General features: G+C 33.4%; 1 protein-coding gene across 5 annotated transcripts in view; it reads right to left on the bottom strand.

Moving 5' to 3' along the window:
* Positions 1-25254, bottom strand: part of RANBP17 (RAN binding protein 17) — a 392396-nt gene that overhangs the window by 305872 nt on the left and 61270 nt on the right. For all 5 annotated transcript variants that reach the window (XR_004263498.1, XM_032260328.1, XM_032260329.1 and 2 more), the window contains one exon: positions 3577-3682. Coding sequence is in view for 4 of the 5 variants with exons in the window: in XM_032260328.1 (XP_032116219.1) it covers positions 3577-3682 (106 nt within the window). In the remaining variant the exon portion in view is untranslated. The remainder of the gene's footprint in view (positions 1-3576; positions 3683-25254) is intronic.

The raw sequence follows: 25254 nt of genomic DNA, 5'->3' as shown, positions 1-25254 counted from the left end.
ATGTGGCCTCTGGGGAAAATTCCTACAAAAGCAGGCAACCAGTTGTATTTTCTCAGTAATACACCACCTTACATAGTTGGTTCTCATTATTCACAGTAGTTATGTTCTATAAAGTCAATGTGAACACTGAATTTGTGAATAATGAACCATTGCTCCACGATAAAATACAGAATTAGGTTCCTGAAAGCCTCTAGCGACAACATTTGGTCAATGGATCACAATCTTGTTTCCTGTGTGTTTCTGTTTAAAGAGGCTTTTTCAAATGTATTGTTGATTTGTTAACACTGAACTCACAGCCTACTGTAGTATTCACAGTACTCCCACTGGTGCCCAAACAAAGCTTATCTAACCCATGTATGGGCACATGACAGTCTTCTGTACAGTACTTAGGAACACTAAATAGCACTTTAACAATACAGCTGGGCTATTTTAAACACTGAAAGCACCAACAAAAAGCACAAAGGTATGACAAATGTGGCTCTAAACGGAATACAAAAGGGACAATTATTTGCAGTATGAGAGCTGAAACAAGAAGGCAGAGTATCACCTTGTTCAATCTCAGTTGGGAAAGTGCAACACAAAACTCAAATGTTTTCATCCCTATGCACATGTCTGCAAATGACCACAAAAGCACCACGAGTACTGATTCTGGGGTTGGAAACAAATTTTCTCAAGTAGGCAAATTCACAAAAAATAGAATCCAGGAATAAGAAGGACTGACTATTTGTTTTCTCTTATCGTCTCACTTATTTTCCCGTTCCTCTTATTCTTTCTTCTCTGAAAATGTACTCTTCTCCCTTACCTCCAGTGAAATATTAGCCCATGAACTTCACCCGAGGCTCTGTTTCCCAGGGAATGCAGGCTAAAACACAAATCTTAGTTCAGTATGTTCAGTATGTTTGCTGCTTAAATAAAAAAATTATCTTTTTTCTCATTGGCAAATATATACCTACTTTATTTCCTAATATACATTTTCTCACCAGATAGTGGCAGTATGTATTTCTCTACTTAATGATTAAAACGTTTTAAAAAATTAAACTATAGCAAAAAGTATACTTAATTTCCACTTTATTAAGTATGTAATGTTGTCTTAAAAGATAGTACAGAAGCAAATTTTTTGCTTGGTTGAAAATTCACTAAAGCATTTTAAGGAGGTCCCAAACACCTATTATTCATATTTTCAAGTAATTTAATTTGATATAGAAAATAATAAATCTTAGAAAAACTAAAAACATTCATGGTCCATGCAGATTCACATTTTATTGAAGAAACAGTTTAAAGGTTGAAAAGGGCATAGAACAAAATGAATCTTTTTATCCAAAGTACAACAAATTTATTTAGCACTTAGAAATATATTTGAGAATAATAATGAAGGAGAATATCACAACTAGGTATGACAATATTAAAGACTTTAATAGGGTAAAAATATATAACAATATACTTCTAAGATCAATGGAAAAGTTTGAAAGGACTGAAAAAAGATGTAATAATTTTGTATAAGCTATAAGTGGAACTTCAAATCAGTAGAGTGTAGGATTGGCATTCATTGGAAATTTTGGAAAAAAAATATGAAACTAAATAAATGTCAAGACATATTAAAAATAAATATAAAAAGCTATTGATAAAACAAAAGAGAGCTGGGAGAAAATATAGGTGGATATTTTTATTAACCAGAGGTATAAAAAAAATCTTTCTAAATATAAACAGCAGAGAAATATGAAAGAAAAAGTTCACAGATCTGAATATATAAATATTTAAAGCCAGTAAAGAAGAAATTTCTGAAGTAAAAATATGGAGAAAACATTTTCAAAATAAGGAGCAAAATATTAAGATCTCTGATACATATATATATATATATATATACACACACATACTGAGCTCTTACAAATAAGTTAGAAAAGATCATCACAAAAGAAAAGCAGGTAAATAACATAATCAATATAGATATAAAAATCACAAAGATGAAACAAAAATGGCAAAGCTGGGAATGGAAAATAATGTTCCATACCACTAGAAACCAAAGAAATATAAATGGAAACAATTCATTTGCTACCTGTAAGCTAGCAACAATATGAACCCTACCATCTGGCAGTCCAATGACTAAAAAATTGTAACTATCATACACTTTGGGTTCAGCACAGTGGTCCCCAACATTTCTGGCATCAGGGACCAGTTTCCTGAAGGACAATGTTTCCATGGATAAGGTTTGGGGAGGTGTGGGGTGATGGTCTCAGGATGAAACTGTTCCACCTCAGGTCATCAGTCATCAGTTAGGTGTCTCATAAAAAACATGCAACCTAGATCTCTCACATACGCAGTTCACAACAGGGTTCAAACTCCTATGAGAATCTACTGTCCCCACTGATCTGACAGGAGGCGGATCTCAGGCGGTAATGTTTGCTTACCTACAGCTCACCTGCTGCGCAGCCCAGTTCCTAAGGGACCTTGGTTCAGAGGATAAATGGTCCTTTTTCAGAAGACCATGTAGTAATGAGTATTGAAAGTCTTTAAAATCCTACATAAACTTTGACCAGCTATTCTGCATTTAGGAATAAACTCTAATACAATTATTTCAATCTACATAAAGATATAACTAAAAATAATTTAGTTATATCTAAAAGTAATTTATAATAAGAAAAAATTGAAGAACAACCTAAAATTCCAAAAACAAGAGTATATTTAAATTGCTGTACAGCTTAGAAAATTTAATGTCCAGGTTAAATGTTCACATTATATTTGATTTTAAAAAGTGGTGTGTGTATATGTAATATATCACTAATTGCCAGGCACTATTCTAAGCATTTAAAAAAATAAATTCCTTACAATAGCCCATAATGAGTTAAGTATGGTTATTAGCTCCATTTTACATTGTTTTGTAATGTTTTTAAAAAGTTGGAAAACATGCAGTAAACATATACCCATACACATTAATTAAAAAGACTCAAAGAGACTTTACAAAATAATAGTACTGGTTATCTCAAGGTTAATATGTGATTTTTATTTTCATTTGAATTTTTAAGTCTTCAATAAAAACATGTATTACTCTGTTATAAGGAGATTTGTTATTAAAAATAAAGTAAAAATATACGGAAAATCAACTCACTTGTATTATTTATACATAGAAATTTTCCTCAGGTTGGAATAGAAACTTGAAGGAAATAATTCAACTGCTTTTTCCTAAGGCTGTGGCCAATAGGTGACAAAGCTTGCAATGGGCAATTGACTACCTAATACTTTCTGACCAGATGTATGTCATCCAATTTTGCCACACAATTTTGCAACCTTCCCAATGCACACCAACTCTATGTGCTTTCTCAGATCCTAGGTAATAAAAAGCAACCGAAATCTTTATCACACTATTTGCACAAATATGTACAAAGTATTTTGAGTCTACTAGAGATTTGACTTCTACAAGTCACTTAACCTTTGAGCCTTGGTTTTCTCACCAGTAAAAATGGAAATAATACCTTCCTCAAAAGCCCACATACAAAATGTCTTAGCTCGTAATACTAGTTCAATAACTAAAATTTTTTAACTATTTTGTAAATTTCTGTAAATTACACGGCTCTTACTTACCGACAGGATAATTCTCCGTCCATAGCATCATGCTCATCTGTACTGGTGTATGTTAATCTTCCTCCTACAACTGTCCCAACTAAGTATACCAGCCATGCAAGACGTCCTAATACAGAATAAGAAAGAAAAAAGTTTAAGAAGTATTCATAGAAACATAGCTTATTTTGGGGGAAATTTCAAAATTAGCACAATGATTTAGTCTTCCAAACAAGTGATAAATTATTGTGAACTCAGTTCTTGATAGAAAGCAGATGGGTTTTAAGTTTATCAGGGCAGAACAGTGAAAATGGCATAGAATTTAGAGCCAAATAAACCTAATTTAAATCCTAGCTCTACTAATTTGCTATGTGATCTTGCATAAGTTACTTATCTCTTTAAGTCTTAGGGTTTTCATTTGTAAAATGGCAAAAACAGTATCTACAAAAAAGACATGATTGAAAACAAATTTGATTACAAAACCCTAAACTGTCTAGGACCACATCTGTTATTTAGTCAAAATGTACTCTTATGATCCAAGGACCAGTGTCTTTTCTGAATGGTCAGTGTCATGATAGTACCAATGTGATCATTTTAAATATTTCTCCTGCTTGGAGCATAATAGATAGTAATGAATTTATTCCTTCTGTATTTCTATGCATGATGTATAAAAAAAATCTAAGATTTCACATTGTTTGACAGTAGAGTTAAATTCACAGCTGATAGCAGTAGAGGATTTTTAAAATCCACTGTTTTAAAACAGTGGCACAAATGGCAACATCTAGAGTCTTCATAAATCTTACTTTGGGGGCAGCTGAAATAGACTAATTTAGAAATGGAGGTATTTATTGAATGATTTTTGCTTAATGTATATTATTTTACATCTCTGGATTCATTGATCTAGGTAGTAGATACTCCAGTACTTCTGAGACCTTTATAAATAATTAACAACATAAAATTACCTTGCTAAAAACATATTTTTTGCTATTCTTAGAGAATGATTTTTCAAAGATGACTGACATATTTCATAATACTGAAATCAACCATTTCTAATTAAGAAACCTTTTCAAGTAAAAATGTTTTTTTAAAGTTATGGAATTGAATAATGAAGAAAAGAGGCTATCTGTGCTTGTTAGAACACTCAGAAAGGATAAATAAAAGGTAGAAAAAGAACACATTCTTTCTGTTTTCCCATGGATACTAGCAGTCATTATTATACTACAACTAATCAACAACTCTTTTATAATTTCTGGAGAGACACATCAACCTATTAGGGTGACAAGCTTCCCGTAAATTAGAAATTTAACCTGGCAAGTATTCACGTCCTTTATTCTCTCACAAAACAACAATAAATCAGAACTGACCAGTTAAGCAGCCTTACACATTAGGAATGTGAAACAGATTGTGAGAACAAGAACACTAATTTGATGAAGTAATCCATTAAAAAACAGACTAAAGTTTCAAGACATATAATTCATGAAAAAGGTAACAGAACAACAAGTTCATGTAGGGAGTTGAAAGTATCCAGAAAGCTACCTTATGAATTTCAAAGTATTTTAGGATCAATATAAAAGGCTATCATATAAGGTCTACCTTGATGACCCTGCTTTCTCTTAGGCTCTAGCAAGTGGTGGCTGCTTTATCTTCCACTTCTCATGTGTCTTGGGCCTTGAATATGGAGTAGGTGATCTTCATGTTCCTCATTTCTACTTAGAGACATTTTCTCTTTCTTCATCATGAAAGCATTCATCTTTAGAGCTTAAATCATCAACGAAACTAACAAATATCCCTTCTTATTGCAATTATCTATTCTCCTGCAGATTATTTCCCGTTTTTTGAAAGTATTGGTTTTTGGCTGTCACTCTTTCCAACAATATTTATATCATAATCACTAGTGATTTTAACATCTACAAAGATGAATCTTACAACTCCAACAATCCTTTGTTCTACTGGGAATCTTCAGTCCATGAGCACATCACTTTTTGAACAGCTTCACTGAAATATAACTCACACACCAAACAAGTAACCCCCTTAAAGTACGTAATTCAATGTCTTTTAGTAAATTAACAGGGTTATGCAAGCAGCACCACAATCTAATTTTAGAACATTTTCATACTAGCTGTCATCCTTCATCCTACCCCTCTGCCCCTAACCCCCAAGCAACCACTACATTGTTAACTATAGTCACCCTACTCTATCAAACACTAGAACTTACACCTTTTATTAAACTGCACGTTTGTTTATACTCATTAACCAACCTCTCTTCATCCTGCCCTCTCCGCCCCACCCACACGCCATTATCAGCTTCTCCTATCTATTACTCTATTCTTTACCTCAGTGAAATGAACTTTTTATTATTATTATTATTATACTTTAAGTTCTGGGGTACATGTGCAGAACATGCAGGTTTGTTACACAGGTATACACATGCCATGGTGGTTTGCTGCATCCATCACCCCGTCATCTACATTAGGTATTTCTCCTAATGCTATCCCTCCCCAATTCCCCCATGCCCTGCTATCCCTCCCCTAGCTCCCCACCCCTGACAGGCCCCAGTTTGTGATGTTCCCCTCTCTATGTCCATGTGTTCTTATTGTTCAGCACCCACTTATGAGTGAGAACATGTGGCGTTTGGTTTTCTGTTCTTGTGTCAGTTGGCTGAGAATGACGGTTTCCAGCTTTATCCATGTCCCTGCAAGGGACATGAACTCATCTTTTTTATGGCTGCATAGTACTCCATGGTGTACGTGTGCCACATTTTCTTTAACCAGTCTATCATTGATGGGCATTAGGGTTGGTTCCAAGTCTTTGCTATTGTGAACAGTGCCACAATAAACATATGTGTGTGTGTATCTTTATAATGGAATGATTTATAATCCTTTGGACATATACCCAGTAATGGGATTGCTGGGTCAAATGGTATTTCTACTTCTAGATCCTTGAGGAATCGCCACACTGTCTTCCACAATGGTTGAGCTAATTTACACTTCCACCAACAGTGTGAAAGTGTTCCTATTTCTCAACATCCTCTCCAGCATCTGCTGTCTCCTGATTTTTTAATGATCACCATTCTAACTGGCGTGAGATGGTATCTCAATGTGGTTTACTGTTGTTTTGTAGTAAATTCTGAAATTAAAAAAATATGAGTCTTCCAATTTCATTATTTTACAAGATTATCTTGGCTATTTTGGATCACATGGATTTCCATATGAACTTTAGGACCAGTTTGCCAATCCCTGTGAAAAAAAGTCACAGGATTTCAACATGGATTGCCCTAGATTTGGAGATCAATTTGAAGAGTATTGCCATCTTAACAATATTAAGTCTTCTGATCCATGACTATGAGAAGTCTTTCTGCTTATTTAGATCTTTAACTTCTTTCAACATGGTTACAGTGTGAGTACATAATTCTTACACTTCTTTTTAAAATTTATGCCTATTTTATCCCTTTTGATAATATTTTAAATGGACTTCCTTTCTTCCTTACATATTCGATTGCTGATTGTTAAAAAACAGACATACCATTGATTTTATTTATTGATCCTGTATCCTGAAAGTTTGCTGATCTCTTTTACTAATTTTTGGGAATCTGCCATTTCTTCACTCTCACTTATACCCTTCACATATTCTCTACTCTATGTATCTAGCTTAAATTCTATTGTCAATCATTACAAATCTCTGCCTTGCATTTACATTTAGTTCCTCCTTTGCTATGACATACTCATCTTACAAAACCATAACTGTTTATGTCCAATACACCACTACTCTTCGCTGATATTCACACAGTTTAATATAACTGGGGAAAGATAAAACTATGCTGACCAGTCTTACCATTGATGTCACCTTCTCAGGCCTTACCAAGATATCCTACCAATTTTCAATACCTACCATGGTAGTCTGTCTTCAAATACTCATCACCGATTCCTTCCTTCCATATACGTACATGCCACCAAGAAGTAGAGTTTATTCTTCTAATCTTTGGAAATCTGGGCTGGAGTGTAACTGCTCTGACCAATAAAATTTGGTGAAAGTGACACCATCCTAGTACAGTGCCTAACCTTTACAATAAGTGGTAGATTCCTCCAGAATCTCAGAGAATGCTCACTCTGGGGAAGCCAGCCACCATTTAAGAAGACCATACACCCTGAGATCATTATACTATTGAGAGGCCTGATTTGTCATTTGGAGAGACTGAACAGAGAGAGAAATTCCCAACTAGATAGAGTATACACGCTAAGCATTCCAGCCCACACACCAGACTAGTGAGTAAAAAAGCATTCAGGCAACTCCAGCCCCAGCTGTCATCTGATTACAATGACTGCAAGACCCCTAAAGACAACCATCTGAGACTTATCAACCCCCAGAACACTGAGAGATAATAACACAATTGTTACCTGATAAGCCATCAAGTTCTGGTAATAGATAACACAATCCCGCAACATTTCATATCCTCCTTCCTTGCTTCATCAGTTTACATTTTAGCACTTTACATTTCCTAACATATTTTATGTATTGTAAACTGCATGAAAGCAGATGTTTTTGTCTGTTTTGTTCTCCACTGCATCTCCAGAGCCTAAAATAATGCTCTGTATATTGTACATTATCAATAGATATGGGTTACTGAATTAAGAAATCATTATATAGAAAATATAGCATGAAAAAGGAAAGAAAAGGTTAACATTACCAATTTAGTAAATGCTTCAAAATGTAGACCCATTATTAATGAACGGTAATGGTAATTATATTTCTATTGCTTAAATTAAATAAAAGCAATACATGATATGATACAGCTGATCCTCATTGTTCTATAGATTCCATTATTTGTGAATTTGCCTACTTTGTAAAATTTATTTATAATCCCAAAATCAATACTCACAGTCATCTGCAGATGTGCAGAGCAGTGAAAATCTGTAGTTGTCCAGTACACGTTTCAAGTCCAGGGCAAACAAAGTGAAACTCTGCCTTCTTGTTTCAGCTTCATAATGTGAACAAGTATGCTTTTACTGTTCTATCTACCACCACATTTTTTGTTTTTTGTTAGTGATTTCACTGTTTAAGATGACCTAAGCATAATGATGAAGTGCTATGCAGTGTTCCTAAAGAAAACAAGCATGTTAAATAAGCTTTGTTCTGGCATAAAAAGTAGTGCTGCTGGCTATGAGTTCAGTGTCAATGAATCAATACTACATATTAAATAAAGTGTCTTTCTATAAAAACATACATAAAAAAAGGTTATGTGTTGGTTGGCTGTTGAAAACGTTGTGGTCAGAGGCCCACAGGAGCAATGGTTCGGTATTTGCTAATTTATTGTTCACAGTGACTTTACATAACGTAACGAACAAACAACAACAATTAGCAGTGTTTCTCAGATTTTACAGAGGTCGCTATTAACAGACTATGCTCCAAGTGTGTGTGGGATATGAATCTGAAACATTGCAAGCATGACTTTTGGTGAATGTAAATGTAATATTTTACCTGTTCTATGGGAGTCACTCTTTTACTCTTTTAAAAATATCCTATTGTAAACTATTACTCAAAATGAAAAATACGGAAATATAAATAATTATCTTCCTTGTATATCAGTTTAGATTTTTAGATACTGGTTTCTTAAAACAAGCTTTATTATTATTAAAAATAACAGCAAAGATTTATATAGTAGTTACTCTGCACTAGGCACTGTTCTAAACATTGTATCTGTATCTACATTTATTTAACATTCCAAATCCCTATTTTAAAAGTGCAGAGCTGTGATTGAAACCTAGGGAATGAATTTCTAAAAGTTCATTCTCAAACTATTACACTTCTCAAGACTGGTGAAAGGGAATATTCCAACAATACAGTTGTCAATTAGCTAGACAGACCTTCATGATCTAACAATATCTTACAATCCAACAATCTCTTAAGGGTTTAACACATTATGAGTCCTAGCCCTGAACTGTTCTCTAGCTGTCTCCTGAATCTTAACCATGGATGAGACTGCATATGTTTTGGGGATCATTACCAGGGAAACATTTCACACTTTTTTTGATTCCAAAAATGAGACATATAAAATGAATATTGGTTGATATAGCTGAATTTAAAATAAGCAAGCTTAATTTTGGGGCTTACCAATAATGTAAACACAGAAATACCTGCCTATAAGTCCTTGATAAAACATCTACCTGAAAATAGAAAAAGACTTCACCATGCATGTAATTTGTCTATATTTCTCTATTGGAAGATAAACAATTTTTTTTTTTTTTGAGAAGGAGTTTCGCTCTTGTTACCCAGGCTGGAGTGCAATGGCACCATCTCGGCTCACTGCAACCTCCGCCTCCTGGGTTCAAGCAATTCTCCTGCCTCAGCCTCCCGAGTAGCTGGGACTACAGGCACACACCACCATGCCCAGCTAATTTTTGTATTTTTAGTAGAGACGGGGTTTCACCATGTTGACCAGGATGGTCTCGATCTCTTGACCTCGTGATCCACCCGCCTCGGCCTCCCAAAGTGCTGGGATTACAGGCGTGAGCCACCGCGCCCGGCCGATAAATAATTTTTTTAAAAAAAAAGCAGTACAATTTAGCTAGTAAGAGCAGAGCCTAGGTTCAAATCCTGCCTCTAGTACTTATTTACACTAGCTACCTAATCTAACAAGGATAATAATACCTAGCACATAGAGTCATGACAAGCACCAACTGGTATTTTGCATATAACATATATGAGTAAGTGCTGTAAGTGCTCAGTAAATGTTGGCTAGTATCACTATTATTAAATTGTCATCCCCTTTTAACGTGGTTCTGTATCGGACCTACAAAAAACCATAAGACATATCAATATGTAACATTCAGGTTCTTTCTGTGCCTTACTTCAGATGCTGCTCAAGAAAATGAAGTCTCACAATAAGAATTTTTAAGTTCTTTCCTCTCTACCAAGAGGCTTATTACTAAAGCTAGTTACAATTAGCCATATACACATGTTAATGCTGTTAGCAAAACAAACATCCTGCAAACAGAAAAAAAAAATTTCCAGGTTAAAGACATTTCAGGAAAACATTTGCTAAGTTATCTACTTTGTATCATGTTCTACGGCACGGATGTAACTAAATACACAAATGTATGCGAGACTGTGGGGCAGAGGAGAGACTCCATGACCTGGGAACTGAACCTAGTCAGAGACAGATAAGATAGAAGAAAAAAATCAATAATTTTTGCTATGCAGTATGATGAGCACCACTGGCTAATACCAGAACGACTAAATATAACAACGAACATCTAATAATAGAACATCTAAATACAAAATGTGAATTTCTCAAAATTTAAATTTGTACTAATTTCTTCAGCCTTGCAATTAAACTTATTAGATCAAAGAATGCCTTGATAGCATGTGATTATGAACATTACATGCAAAGATAGCATATAATTATGAACACTTTCTTCTAAAATTACAGTAAATTTTGAAAGGAAGTTTATTTAGAGAAAAAATAGCGTACATATGTATTCCGTTTTAGAAAGCAATGATCTCTATTCTATAAGAAATAGAAAAACAGATTATTTCTTAAGCCTTACAAATCAAACAAGTACTGAATGAGTTAGAATTAATGTTGGAAATAAACAATGAAATATAAAGACATTATTATTGGCCACTCACAGTGACTCAGTGCCAGTAATATCAGCACTTTGGGAGGCCGAAGCAGGCAGATCACTTCACGTCATGGGTTTGAGAACAGCCTGGGCAGCATGGCAAAACCCCAACTCTACCAAAAAATACCAAAATTAGCCGAGTGTGGTGGCATGAGCTTGTAATCCCAGCTACTCAGGAGGCTGAGGTGGGAGAATAACTTGAACCCGGGAGGCAAAGGTTGCAGTGAGCCAAGATCGCACTACTGCACTCTAGCCCAGGTGACAGTGAGACCCTGTCTCAAAAAAAAAAAGACATTATCATTAAGCTATCAAATATAATTTTGGTACTTAGGTGAATGAGAAACAGTATTTCTCATAAATATTAAACTATTTCCTAAACCTGAACAATTTGAGACCCACAGTGTTTCAAACAGTAAACGTTAAGAAGGTACTTTGGGAAATAAGCTACTAACTGAAAGAAAAATACTATATGGTCTCATTCATATGCAGAATCTTAAAAAAAGTGGAACACATAGGAACAGAGTGTAAAATGGTGATTACTAGAGGTAAGGATAGGGAGGAAATTAGGAATTAGGTCAAACGGTACAAACTGCAGTTGTATAGGAGGAGTAAGTCTACTGATGCACAGCATGAGCCCTACAGTTAATAATACTTTATTTGCTAAAAGAGTAGATTTTAAGTGCTCTTACCACAACAATTTTAAAGACGGTAACTATGAAAGGTGATAGGATAATCTGGCTGACTGTAGTGTTCATTTCACTATGCATTTCAAAACATCATGCTGTATACCTTAAATATATACAAAAAGTTATTTTGGTAACATAATTACATTCACAAAATTTAAAGAACCATGTAAATACATGTATCTAAATTGCATTTAGGGAAAAATATCTGCTACACGAGTTTCATATCTATAAATTTTTAAAAATCTCATTTTATAATAATATTAAATTTCTATTATAATTTTCCATTTTTCTATTTATTCTGAAATGTTCAGGGTACTCGTTTTAGCAGCTGTTCAAACATAGAACATTTTTTCCTTACCAAAATAATTATTGCTGTAATAATCTGTAATTATGGTTTATAACTGCAATAATCCCAAAGAAATCAGTCATTACCATAGATCACAAGTAATCGTTAACTACTGTTAATGACCTATTTCTTAGGGATTATTGTTTTCGTAAACCATGACCATATCACCACAAATACAGAAGAGCAAGACAATATAATACAAATGAGATCATAATATAATAATAAACTTATTTTGTAACATTAAAAGCCATTAAGCATCTAAATTAAAGCATGCATAACAAGAGCATATAATTTTCTTTGTTCAACACTAACTGAAGTGTTTACACACCAAAAAAAACTGAATACTACTACACACAGTGTATACAAACTACAGCCACATTAGGTATTTTTCATAATATAAAACAATCAATTTTAAGCGGACCACAAATATCTCTAAAAGGGCAGACAGATTCCTTCCCACTGACCTTTTGGCTAATACTATTAAAACTTTTCTAAGTACTAGGCATTATATTACAGACTTTGAGATGTTATTTTACTAAAACTGTATAGTATATCCAACTATAAAAACTCCTTCAGTTTATATCAACAAAGAATGATGTTTGACATTTTATTCAAGAGACAGTCCTATTTAACACCACTAAATTATTTCCTTTCAATTAACCAATTCATATATTTTTAACATTTAGACTTTCATTCAATATCGTTTTGAAGAAAAATACATCTTTTCCAACCGAATCTCTTTACATTTTAATGTAATAACTGACATATATGAAAACATAGTTGTAATGCACATGAAATGTAACAAAACAAATGCCTACCCAATAAAACAATGAAGGCATTACCAGTACTGTCACACCTACCTCCATACCCTTCCCTTAGCTTGTCCACCTACCTTCCACCCTAAAAATAACCATGATCCAACATTTGCTGCTTATTATTCTTTTGGTTTGTTAAAAGTTTCATCACATATGTATATATTCCTAAACAATACACTTCAAGTCTCATTTGTTTGGAAACTTTATTAAGTTTCATGCTGTACATAGCTTCCTGAGCTGCTTTTTTTTCCCATTAAACATCTTACCTCTGACACTCATCCTTACAAGGTATAGTTCATTCATTTTTATTGTTATATAATATTGTATAATTACATTATGTTGTATTTATTTATCCATCTTCATGTTGATGGGCATCTGAGCTGTTTCCACTTTTCGCCATTATAAACAATAATACTATGAACATTACTGCACGTCTTGTGTACAGATTTTCTAGCGCAGCAATCCCCTACCTTTTTGGTACCAGGGACAGGTTTCGTGGAATCCAATTTTTCCACAGACTGGTTAGGAAGGGGAGGTGATGGTTTTGGGATGAAACTGTTCCACCTTAGGTCAGCAGGCATTATATATATTAGATTCTCATAAGGAGAATCTAACAAGGAGCGTGCAACCTAGATCCCTCCTATGAGCAGTTCACAATAGGGTTCACGCTCCTATGAGAGAATCTTAAATGCCGATGCCGATCTAACAGGAGACAGGGTGCGGAGCTCAAGCGGCAATGCTTGTTCACTGGCTGCTCACCTCCTGCTGTGCAGCCCAGCTCCTGGCAGGCCATGGACCAGTACCACTTCATGGCCTGTGGTTTGGGGACCCATGTTCTAGAGGACACATGTAAGGGTGCAAGCATCAGGTCAATAAGTATTCAAATGTTTCACTTCCCAAGATTACATCAAATTCATTTCTATTTCATTTCCGACTGATTCCACTTTATACTCCCACCAGAAGTGTGTAAGAATTCCTTCTGACTCATATTTTTCTGTAAGATTTCTTATGACTTTATTCCCAGTAGACTGGAAAATATATTTCATGTAGTCTATTTGTTTTATTAGTAATGAAGTTGGGCATTTTTTGAATATATGCACCATTTAAGTTTTTCTGCCAGATGCCTATTTGCTATTGATCATATTCCTAAATAATTGTTTATTTTACTGATTTGTAAGAATTCTTCTTATATTCTTCCAAATAGTGATTCTTGCTTATTGTGTGTGTTGCAAACATCTTCTAAGTTCTTGTCTCTTTCTTTTTTAAGTCAGTCAATTTTAGTAATTATTTTTTCTAGAAATTTGTTTCCTCATTTATTGACCTTAGAAAATAGCGAGAATAGTTTTACCTTTTAAATCTTTGCTGTATCCATAATTACATATCTTCCATTTGTTCCTAATAGTATATATTTGTTAATTCGTTCTTCCTAATCACGAGAGGTTTATCAACCTTATTTGTCTTTTTAAAGATCTCACTTCTGATTTTTTTTCTACTGAATCTTTATTTTTTAGTTCATTAATTTCTCCTCTTAGTTTCCTTCTTTCTTTGTTCTCAGGGTTTAATCTGTTCCTGTCCTTCTAACTTCTCAAGTTAGATGCTTAGGTCTCAACATTCTGGCCCTTTTTCTTTTCTACACATGCTTTTTGGCCAATAAATTTCCTTTGGATTAAGTCACTATATTCCAAAAATGCTGTATTTCTTCTGTATTAGTGTTCACTCTATTTTTAAATTTTCCTCAAGATTTCTTTTACCTCATATTTAGAAGCATATGTTTTAAATTCCCAAATATATGGCGTTTTGTGGGGCTTTTGTTTTTTTTTGCATTTTTTTTTTTTTTTTTTTTAACCAATCTGCAATTTAAACTACATTGAAAAAAAAAAAAAAAAAAAGTGGTCTCTATGACACTGAGTCACTGAAATTTGTTGAGATTCACTTTATATACTAATATTTAGACAATTTTTTGAAAGCATGTCATGTGTCCTGGAGAAAACTGGTATTTTCAAATTGTTGGTTCCAGTGTTTTATACATATCAATTCATTAAAGTCTGGTAATCATACTGTTCAAATCCTGTCTAAATTAATTAACTTATTACTTATTTGATATACCAACAATTAAGAAGTGCACCGCAACCTTCCATTATGGTGGTAGGTCTGTCCATTTCTCCCTGTAGGACTACCAATTTTTGCTTGATATGTTTTGAGACTACTTCATTAAGTTCTACATATCTAAAATTGTTATACAGGTTGAGTAACCCTGATCTGAAATGCTTGGGACCAGAAGTGCTCTCAATTCTGAATTTTTTCAGATTTTGGAATATTTGCATGCTTGGATGACAATACCAATTCCAAAAACCCAAATTCTTAGTGCTTCAATGAACATTTCCTTTGAGCATCATATCAGTGCTCAAAAAGTTTTATATTTTGGAGCATTTCAGATTTTAGATTTTTGAACTTGCGGTGCTCAACCAGTCCCTTTCTGGTACACAAACCATTAGCTCTAGTTGTAATAATGCTTTTTATCTTAAAGTCATTTTTGTTTAACAATGACCCTAGCCTCCTATAGGTTCATATTTGCATAGCACATTTTAAAATATCCTTTTTCTTTCAACTTTCCATGTTTTAATGTTTTGAGTATATAACTTATAATTAGCATTTGGCTATTTAAAAATATTCTAATTCATGACCTGGTTTAATTACAAATTTAACTCATTAATGTTTATTGGATTAATAACATTTCTGGAACAGTCCTACATTTTTTTTAAATTGTCTATTGTTGTCCTATTGTTTCTGGTTCTTTACTTTCCTCCTTTCTTGGCTATAAAAAAATTGAATTTGCTTATTTTTCTATTTTATTATTCTCCCTTTGCTGGGTTATGGAAAATAATCATACAGTTTCTACTCTTGAAGTTGTTACCCTTGAAGTGCTGTCATCTTCATTCCCTTCCTAAATAAGACAAGGACTTAAAACAATTTTAATTCTCATCACTCCCCCTACTCTCTCTCTGACATGCTTGGTCTTTTGGTGTTTTTACTCTGTTCTTTTTTAATTCCACAAATTAAACATAATATTTTTTTATACAGACTATATACGTTCAAATATATGTGTTTACAGCCAGGTGCAGTGGTTCATGCCTATAATCTTAGTATTTTGGTAAGCAGATCATTTGAGGTCAGAAATTCGAGACCAGCCTGGCCAACATGGTGAAACTCCATCTCTACTAAAACAATATAAAAAAATTAGCCAGGAATGACACATGCCTGTAGTCCCAGCTACTCGGGAGGCTGAGGCAGGAGACTGACTTGAACTTCGAAGGCAGAGGTTGCCGTGAACTGAGATCACACCACTGCACTCCAGCCTGTGCAACAAAGCAAGGCTGCATCTTAATTGATGAGTTTACCAATTTCCATGTACTCCTTTTCTTCCTTTTGGGATCATGTCACTTTTTCCTCAAAAATAACGTTTAAAATGTTTCATGAAAACCTTTAACGAAAGATCTGCTAGTAGAAAATTTTCTGTTTTCATCTGTCTGAAAATCTCCATTGTTCATTCTTGAAAGATACTTTTGCTGATATATAGTGATAGGATGGCAGTTTTTTTGCTCAGTTATTTAAGAACAATATTCTAACAGCTTATGGCTTCCATTTTTACTGTTGAGAAGTGAGTTATCGGTCCAGTTTACATTACTTTGTAAGTGATCTTTCTTCTCTAGCTGCTTTTAAGATTTTGTCTTTGGGATTATATAGTTTGGCTAAAGTGTTGTTTTGTTTCTTAGGGGTGTATGTTGGGCTTGCTGTATTGATGAATTCATGTCTTCTATTAAGTCAAAAAATTCTCAGAATTTTTTCAGTTATCACCTCTCCTCTTTCCTCTATTCTTTCTTTCTGGGACTCATTTTGACATATCTGACCTTCTCATTCCATCCTTCAATGTCTCTTCTAATAATTTCATTTTCCTTTTATCCTGCAGTCTTGAAAATTTCTTCAGTTCTTACTGCCAGTTTGCTAATGCTTTCCTCAGTTGGGTCCAATTTACTGTTTAACACATCCATTAAATTTTACATCACAAAGTTTTCAATAAAAAAAAGTATTTTGAGGTCCTTTTCATATCCTCCTGTTTTTTTTTCACACTCCTGCTATTTGCTCATTTGTGATTCTATTTTTCATTTCTTTAAACATTTCACATATAATTGCTTTATATTCCTATCCAATTCCAACATCTTAAGAGTCCTTAGGAGGTAGGGGTTCTACATCAAATAGATAACTTTTATTAATTTTGTTAGTGCCCATTCATGGCAGCTTATTTTGTTGTTTATGTGCTGGCTTTTATTGCTTTTGTTTATTATGAACACTTGCCTACCTTAATCTACAGGATTCCCAAGGCCCTAAATTATGGTTGCTACCCTTTGGAGAAGGTTTTAATTCACTTCTGTTGGAAGCCAGGGTATCTACCAATTTAGAACCATTTTACACCCGTTTGAGGGTTCAACATAATACAAGAGTCTCAGGTCTGGCATACCTATCTTGCTACCGGCCTAAGGCTTTGTCACCAATTTTATCACTGATATTGATAATCTGTCTTTGAGAGCAGCCCTGCCTTTTGCCCTTGTTTGCTGTTTGACCACTCTGATTAAAGTTCACTTTTTGATCTGCGTGATGGGAGAGGTTGGGAAGGAAGAGGTCAGAGAAAGGAGAGACAGAGAATCCTAGAGCAGAGGAGTGGGAAAAAAAAAAGACTAAGAAATTTCATGTACTTACTGTAAGCCCAGGATCTGACTGTTTTGCAGCTAAAAGGCCTCTCAGAGGATCTAGTTGACCACACTGAAGTTATTACTGACTCTTTACTTTTGAAGAACCAATCACTAATTGTCTGTGTTGTACATGAAAAAAATGTGATTTTATAGGTAGTTGGCTAAACACAATCCAAATTATAAAATAACACAATCCAAACTAATGTCGGCACACAGAACACAAATCTGAAATGATAAAATATTGCCATTGTGTCATCAGTCAAAACAAAACCAGTAACACTACAACAGAAGTTTGCAGAGTCACCTGTATAGATACTCAACTGAAAGGACAAGTTGGGACTGAAATCCTGCCTGTGATCTACTCACCAATCTATTTACTCTAGCATGCTGTTGCACTGGCCTGGATGAAATGGAATGCTTTTCTAATTTGCACAAAGGTACCCAATGTACTACTGAGCTGGGGGAAGAGTAAAATAATCCTCAATGTCCAAAAATAATGTGAGGGCTGAAATTTAGAGATAGGTACAGATACAACTAGAGAGTTTGAGCTTCTCCTCTGATGGCCAAAGGAAAAAGCCTAGGACAGGATCAATGTGAGAAGTCCAAAAAAGCTGATGCAAAGGGTTACACCCTAAATGAAAATACAAACTGGGGGAAAAATGTGCCCTAAACAAAGAAAGACAACACAGAAGCCTGTGTGACTTGACCTCGGTGCTAAGTGTAGAGGAGGAAAAAACCCTTTAAGTCAGACCTCACATTGTTTGTGGCCTAAATACCAGTGTGATATGAAATTTTCTTTCTAAGAAAATAATTTAAATGGAATTAAGTTGGTGTCCTCACCTCCCCACCTCCATCTACCAAATGAACTAAATACTCCAGTTAAAAGACAGAGATAGTCAGAATGGATTTTTTTAAAAGAGAACAACTATATATCACCTACAAAAGACACACTTTAAACATAAAGACACAGACAGATTGGAAGTAAATAGATGGAGAAAGATATACTACATAAACAGTAAGCATATGAAGACAGTAGTTACCGTAATATCAGAAAAGACAGATTTCAAGAGAAAGGTCAATTAATAAGGAAGACATAACAATTACAAATGTTTACACGATGCAAAAATTGATGGAATTAGAATATAAATAATTCCACAATCATATTTGGAGATTTTAACAACCCTCTCTCTGTAAACAACAGAAGTAGACAAAAACATCAGTAAAGACAAAGAATATGTGAACATTATCATCTTAATTTACATTTATATAATATTATACCCAACAATAGCAAAATACATATTCTTTTTAAGTGTATATGCTATGTTTACCAGGACATAGCCAGATTCTGGGTCACACAACAAGTCTTAATAAATTTAGAAAGGCTAAAATCACACAAAATGATATTTGACCAAGGAAAAATTTAAAAATCAGTAACAATAACTAGGGAAACCTCAAATATTTGTAACTTAAAAGCACACTTCTACATAATCCATAAATTCACAAAGAACAAAGAAATTATCTTTAAGTGTAAAAAAAAATAACAAAACTTGTGGGAAGCAACTAAAGTAATGTTTAAAGAAATATTTATGGCTTTAAATGTTTCTATTAGAAAAGACCAAAAATCTACAACTCAAAGATCTGGAGTTTGCACCCAGAATTAGAAAAGGAATATTAAATAACATCCAAAGTAAGTATAAGGCAGAAAATAATAAAGCTGAAAAAAAACAATGAAACAGAAAATGAATGAAGAATAAAGAAGATCAATGAAACTTTTTAAAAATGGTTCTCTGAAAAGATCAACAAAATTGATAAAATTCTAGTTGGGTCACTCAGAGCAAAAGAAAATAACAAAATTATCAATCTCAACTTTAACTTCTGAAGATACTAATAACAATGGAATATTAAGAATAATTTTATTCCAATAAATTAAAACATTGAGCAAATTCTTTGAAAGACACAAATGACTAAATTCGACCCCAAGGGAAACAGAAAATTTAATAGCTCTATGCTGATTAAGGAAAATGAATTCACAATTGTAAACCCTCTTGGTCCACTAGCTTCAGATATGAATTCTACCACTCTTAAAGAAGAAATAAAAGTAATATTACACAAATTCTTTCAGAAGCTAGAGGAGGAAGAGGGAACACGACCTGACTCATTTTATGAAGCCGGTATTACCATGTTACCCAAACGAGGCAAAGTCACCACAAGAAAACTACAAACCAATATCCTTCACAAACATTGATATAAAATAACAAAAGTGTTGCAAATTGAATTTAACAATTTCTAAAGAAACATTATATTATGACCAAGTAGGATTTATCCTGAGAATGCAAAGCTGGTTTAACATTGAAAAAATCAATTAATATAATTCACAACATCCATAAAATAAAGGAAATAAGTCATTTGAATAGATGCATAAAAAGTCTTTTTTTTTGAGATGGAGCCTCGCTCTGTCGCCAGGCTGGAGTGCAGTGGCATGATCTCGGCTCTCTGTAACCTCTGCCTATGGGATCCAAGTGATTCACCTGCCTCAGCCTCCTGAATAGCTGGGACTACAGGCATATGCCACTACGCCCAGTGAATTTTTGTATTTTTAGTAGAGGCAGGGTTTCAGCATGTTGGCCAGGGTGGTCTCAATCTTTTGACCTTGTGATCCGCCTGCCTCAGCCTCCCAAAGTGCTGGGATTACAGGCATAAACCACCACATCCGACCAAAAAGTCTATTTTAAAACCCAAAAATAATATGCTATTCATTATAAATACCATAAGGTATTGAAGAGAACGTCCTCAAACTTATGAATGTCTTCAAACAGCATACAGATAACATCATAGACAACAGCAAAATGTTCAATGCTTTCTATTTACAAATGGGAACAGCATACAGATAGCATCATACTCCACAGCAAAATGTTCAATGCTTTCTATCTACAAACGGGAACAAGGCAAGAATGTGTCCTTCTTAACACTTTTATTCAACACTGCACTGGAAGTCCTATCCATAGAATAAGACAAGACAAATAAATAAAAGACATGGAGACTGGAAAGACGACATGAAACTATACTTGCAGACAATATGATCACATAGACAATCCTAAGAATCTATAAAATAGTTATTAAGACTAATAAATTTAGCAAAGTTATAAGACACAAAGACAAAATTCAATTCTGATTTAATAGAGTAGTAGAGAATAATCAGGAAATTTACAATAGCATCAAAAATGCATAGACATAAACTCAGTGAACAATTTCAATAACCATATACTGAAAGCAAGAAAACATTGCAAAGAAAACTAAATGTTCATGAACTGCAAGCCTCAATATTGTTAAGCTGGCCCAAACTGATGTGCACATTGAGGTAAACACTACCAAAATTCTAGCACCTACTTTGAAGAAACTGAGGTGACGCTAAAATTAATTAGTAAAGGAAAAAGACCTAGAAAAGCCAAAACTGTTTTGAAAAAAAAAGATAAGGTTAAAGAATTTGTATTTCCTGATTTCAAGAATTATTAAAGCTACAGTAATCAAGACAATATAGTATTAGCATAAGGATAAACATATAGATCAGTAGTACAGAACAAAAAGTCCACTAATAGACCCTAGCATTTTATGTTCAACTGATTTTTGACCAAGATGTCATGGTAATTCAATTGGGGCAAAAGACAGTCTTTTCTATAAATGACGTTACGACAACTGAATAACTGTAAGCTTTGACCCTTATCTCACAACATTCATAAAAATGAACACCAATTGATTATAGAAATCATAGAAGTCTTCACGGCATTAGGTTAGAAAAGATTTCTTAAACACAACAACTTCAAGCCATCAAGAAGAAAGTGAAACAGTAGACCATCAAAATTAAAAACGTTTCACCTTTGAAAAACAGTTAAGACGACAAACCATAAACTGAGAGAAAATATTTGTAAAACACATATGTGAAAAAAAGATTGTATATAGAACTCTTACAATCCCATAGCACATACAAAAGAGCCAACAATCCAATTTAAAAATGGACAACAGACTTCTCACAAAATAAGAAATATAAGTGGCAAAAAAGAATAGAAAAGATCTCTTACAATCCCGTAGCACATACAAAAGAGCCAACAATCCAATTTAAAAATGGACAACAGACTTTTCACAAAATAAGAAATATGAGTGGCAAAAAAGAATAGAAAAGATGCTTAACATCATTAATCATTACAGAAATGTAAATTATAACCACAATGAGATAACACTAGACACCCAGTAGAGAGCCTAAAGAAAACAGATGATAGCAAAAGATGGCAAGGATGCAGAATAAGTGAAACTCTTATACAGTGTTAATTGGAATGAAAAATGACATACCCACTTCATAAAACTATTTAGTAGTACTTTATAACATTAAACATACATTTACCATATAACCCAGCACTCATCTTAAGTATCTATCCAAAAGAAATGAAAATTTCTTCTATATACAAATATTTGTCTAAAAATGTTAAGAGCATCATTATTTGCAATAACCAAAAACTGTTAAGTGTAATTCAATGTCCATGAGCTGGAGAATGGATAAACTATAGTAAAGTCATACTATGGAATACTATGCAATAACAAAAACAAAATAAATACAACATATTTGAATCTCTAAAACATATGCTAAGCAAAAAAGGAAAAAGATATTTGCAACTCTGATCACAGAAAAGGGGCTCACTTTCCTAACTATAAAAGCTCTTAGAAATCAATGAGAGAAAAAAAAAGGACCAACAACTCAACAGAAAAATGAGCAAAGGAAATGAATAGCTCATTTACAAAAAAAAAAAAGACCAAATAGCTCTTACCTAAATTTAAACAATGTACAACCTCACTGATAAGAGAAATGCAAAAGTTAAATTACACCGAGAAACCATTTTTCACACATAGGATTGCCTAGAATTCAAAGAAATACCTAATGTAGATGATGGGTTGATGGGTGCAGCAAACCACCATGGCACAGGTATACTTGTATAACAAACCTGCACTTTCTGCACATGTATCCCAGAAATTAAAGTATAATATATATATTGTCCTATGAAGAAAACATGAAAATAATCTCATACATTTCTAGTGAACAAGTAAATGGTATAACCCTTACGGAAAACAACTGGGCAACATTTGCAAAATTACAAATACATTAACCTTCCACTCAACAGCAATTCCACTAGGAGAAACTTACCTTATAAACTCACATAAACATAAAATGACACGTACAAGGATTATCTGTACAGAAATACTTTTAATAGGAAAAGATTGTAAATCACTCAAATCATTGTCAACAGTGGATGAAATGGTTAAATAAATTATGACATATTCAAAAAGTAAAATATTATGTATGTATATATAAAAAAATGAGTTCTCTATATATTAGAAAAATAGCTATAAAACAAAAAAAGCAAGAAGTAGAGGAGTGAGTATGGTATGCTGTATTCTATGTAAATAAGGGAGGTGAGAATTGATATATTCATAACTGTTTATGCATATAGAAACTTTGGAAAGACATGCAAAACTATAAGAATAACTACTTGCTAGAGTAAAGAAAGGGAGGACAGAAATAGCACTGGAAAAGAACACATTTTAATTTTTTAAAAATATTTGCAAAATGAAATACATTACCTCTTCAAAAAATTTTTTGTGAATTAATCAAAATCAAGTTTGATATGAAATAACTAAGAATATCACACTATGCAGCAGACAGGTTACAAACTTCGAATTATATTCACAGTTCAAAAACCTAAATGATTAAATGTCAAAATACATAAAAGACCTACAAATCGGTAAAAAAAAAGCAATCCAGTGGTGAAGTGGAAATGAACAAAAGAGATCCTGTACATTTCACTGATGATGACCCAACTAACAATCAATACACAAAAAAAGATACTAAACTTCATAATCAGCAGAGTCAAAAGTAAAATACTCATGAGGTATATTATTCTCAACTAGACCATCGAAAATGTAGGTATAATAATATGAGCTGTTGGCAATAATCTAGGTCCAGGTCAGCAAACTACCACCTATAAGGCAGCCTCCTGATTTTGTAAATAAAACTTTACTGAAACACAGTAGTATGGTCTATGGTTGCTTCCTACCTACAAAGGCAGACTTGAGCAGTTGCAATGGAGACCTAAAACATTTACTATCTGGCACTTTAAGAAAAAGTTTGCCAATTCCTGATAGAGATTGATGGGAACACTTGAACACTATTGGTAGGCTGTCAAGTAGTACAATCACTTCATAAAACAGTTTAACAGTACCACTAAAGCTGAATATATAATGGATAAACGCAACAATTGTTACAGAAGCACTGATTTTATTAGCAAAAACCAGAAAACAAATGCCGAGTAACAAGAGAATGCATAAATAAACTGAGGTACATTCAAACAACGTAACAGTGCATGACACTGAAAATGAAGTAACTACAGCTATATGCATCAATATCGGCTGTCATAAATAAAATTCTGAGAAATGATAAGAACAAAGTTGTCAAAGAATAAATATAGTATATGAGTTAATTTGTATAAAGTTGAGAAATATGCAAAATCATGTATCATTTTCAGAATGCACACGTATGTGGTAAAACTCTGAAGAAAAGGCATGAATTAATAAACACAAAATTCAAGATTGTTAAGTATTTTCTGTTGATAGGAAAGAGGACAGATTTGGAAAGAAGAACAAAAAATGCTGCAAAGGTATTGACAATGATATGTTGCCTAAGCTAGGTAATAATGTTTGTAGTCACTGCTATTCTCTATGTCTCAATATATTAAAATATCCTTTTATATGAATTTGATATTTAATAATTTTCAAAACTCTACTAGAAGAATAAACCAATAACGAAGAGACTAAATGCTGCAAAAGTGTTAGTTCTCTCCCATTTAATTTGTAAATAAGATACTAATATTGTAAAAGAAAAAGAACACTGAAGTAGAGACTATCTCACGCTATCTAGCCCCTCGGCAGTATTGTCTGACTTAAAGCAAGATGGACAGATAATAAAGAAAAGGCATTTTAGAAAAACATTATTCAAATGTAAAGGATAATGCTTTAAATAATTTTTTAAAAGTTAAGATGGGAAATCACTGGAAGTAAATTTAATTATGATCCCTTACTAAATTCACTTTCCAATACGAGATAAACAAATATGAAAAACAACTTCAGAACTATAATTATAAAGTGCTTTCTACTACAAATTTCCATTCCCATAACGCATCTTATCAGGACATCTGAAAAATGTATTAATTTTACTCCCTCTGTTCCTGAAAGGACCTAAAAGGATATACAGAAATAAATACCTCCTCCTTTGATAAAGGATTAAAAACAAAATAATGAAGAAACTGAGGAATAAAAATAATCGTAAAGCCATAATGAAGGCTAATACATAAAAGCAAAATCATAATGAGATCTAATATTATTTTTTATTGCTGAAATTGGGTTCTGAGTTTGCAATCCGGTATACCAAAGCAGAAAACACAAAGA

This window comes from Sapajus apella, unplaced genomic scaffold (genome assembly GCF_009761245.1).
Source record: "Sapajus apella isolate SASKATOON/1434 unplaced genomic scaffold, GSC_monkey_1.0 scaffold117, whole genome shotgun sequence".
Classification (NCBI taxonomy): domain Eukaryota; kingdom Metazoa; phylum Chordata; class Mammalia; order Primates; family Cebidae; genus Sapajus; species Sapajus apella.
This window is presented reverse-complemented; position numbering and strand designations above follow the sequence as displayed.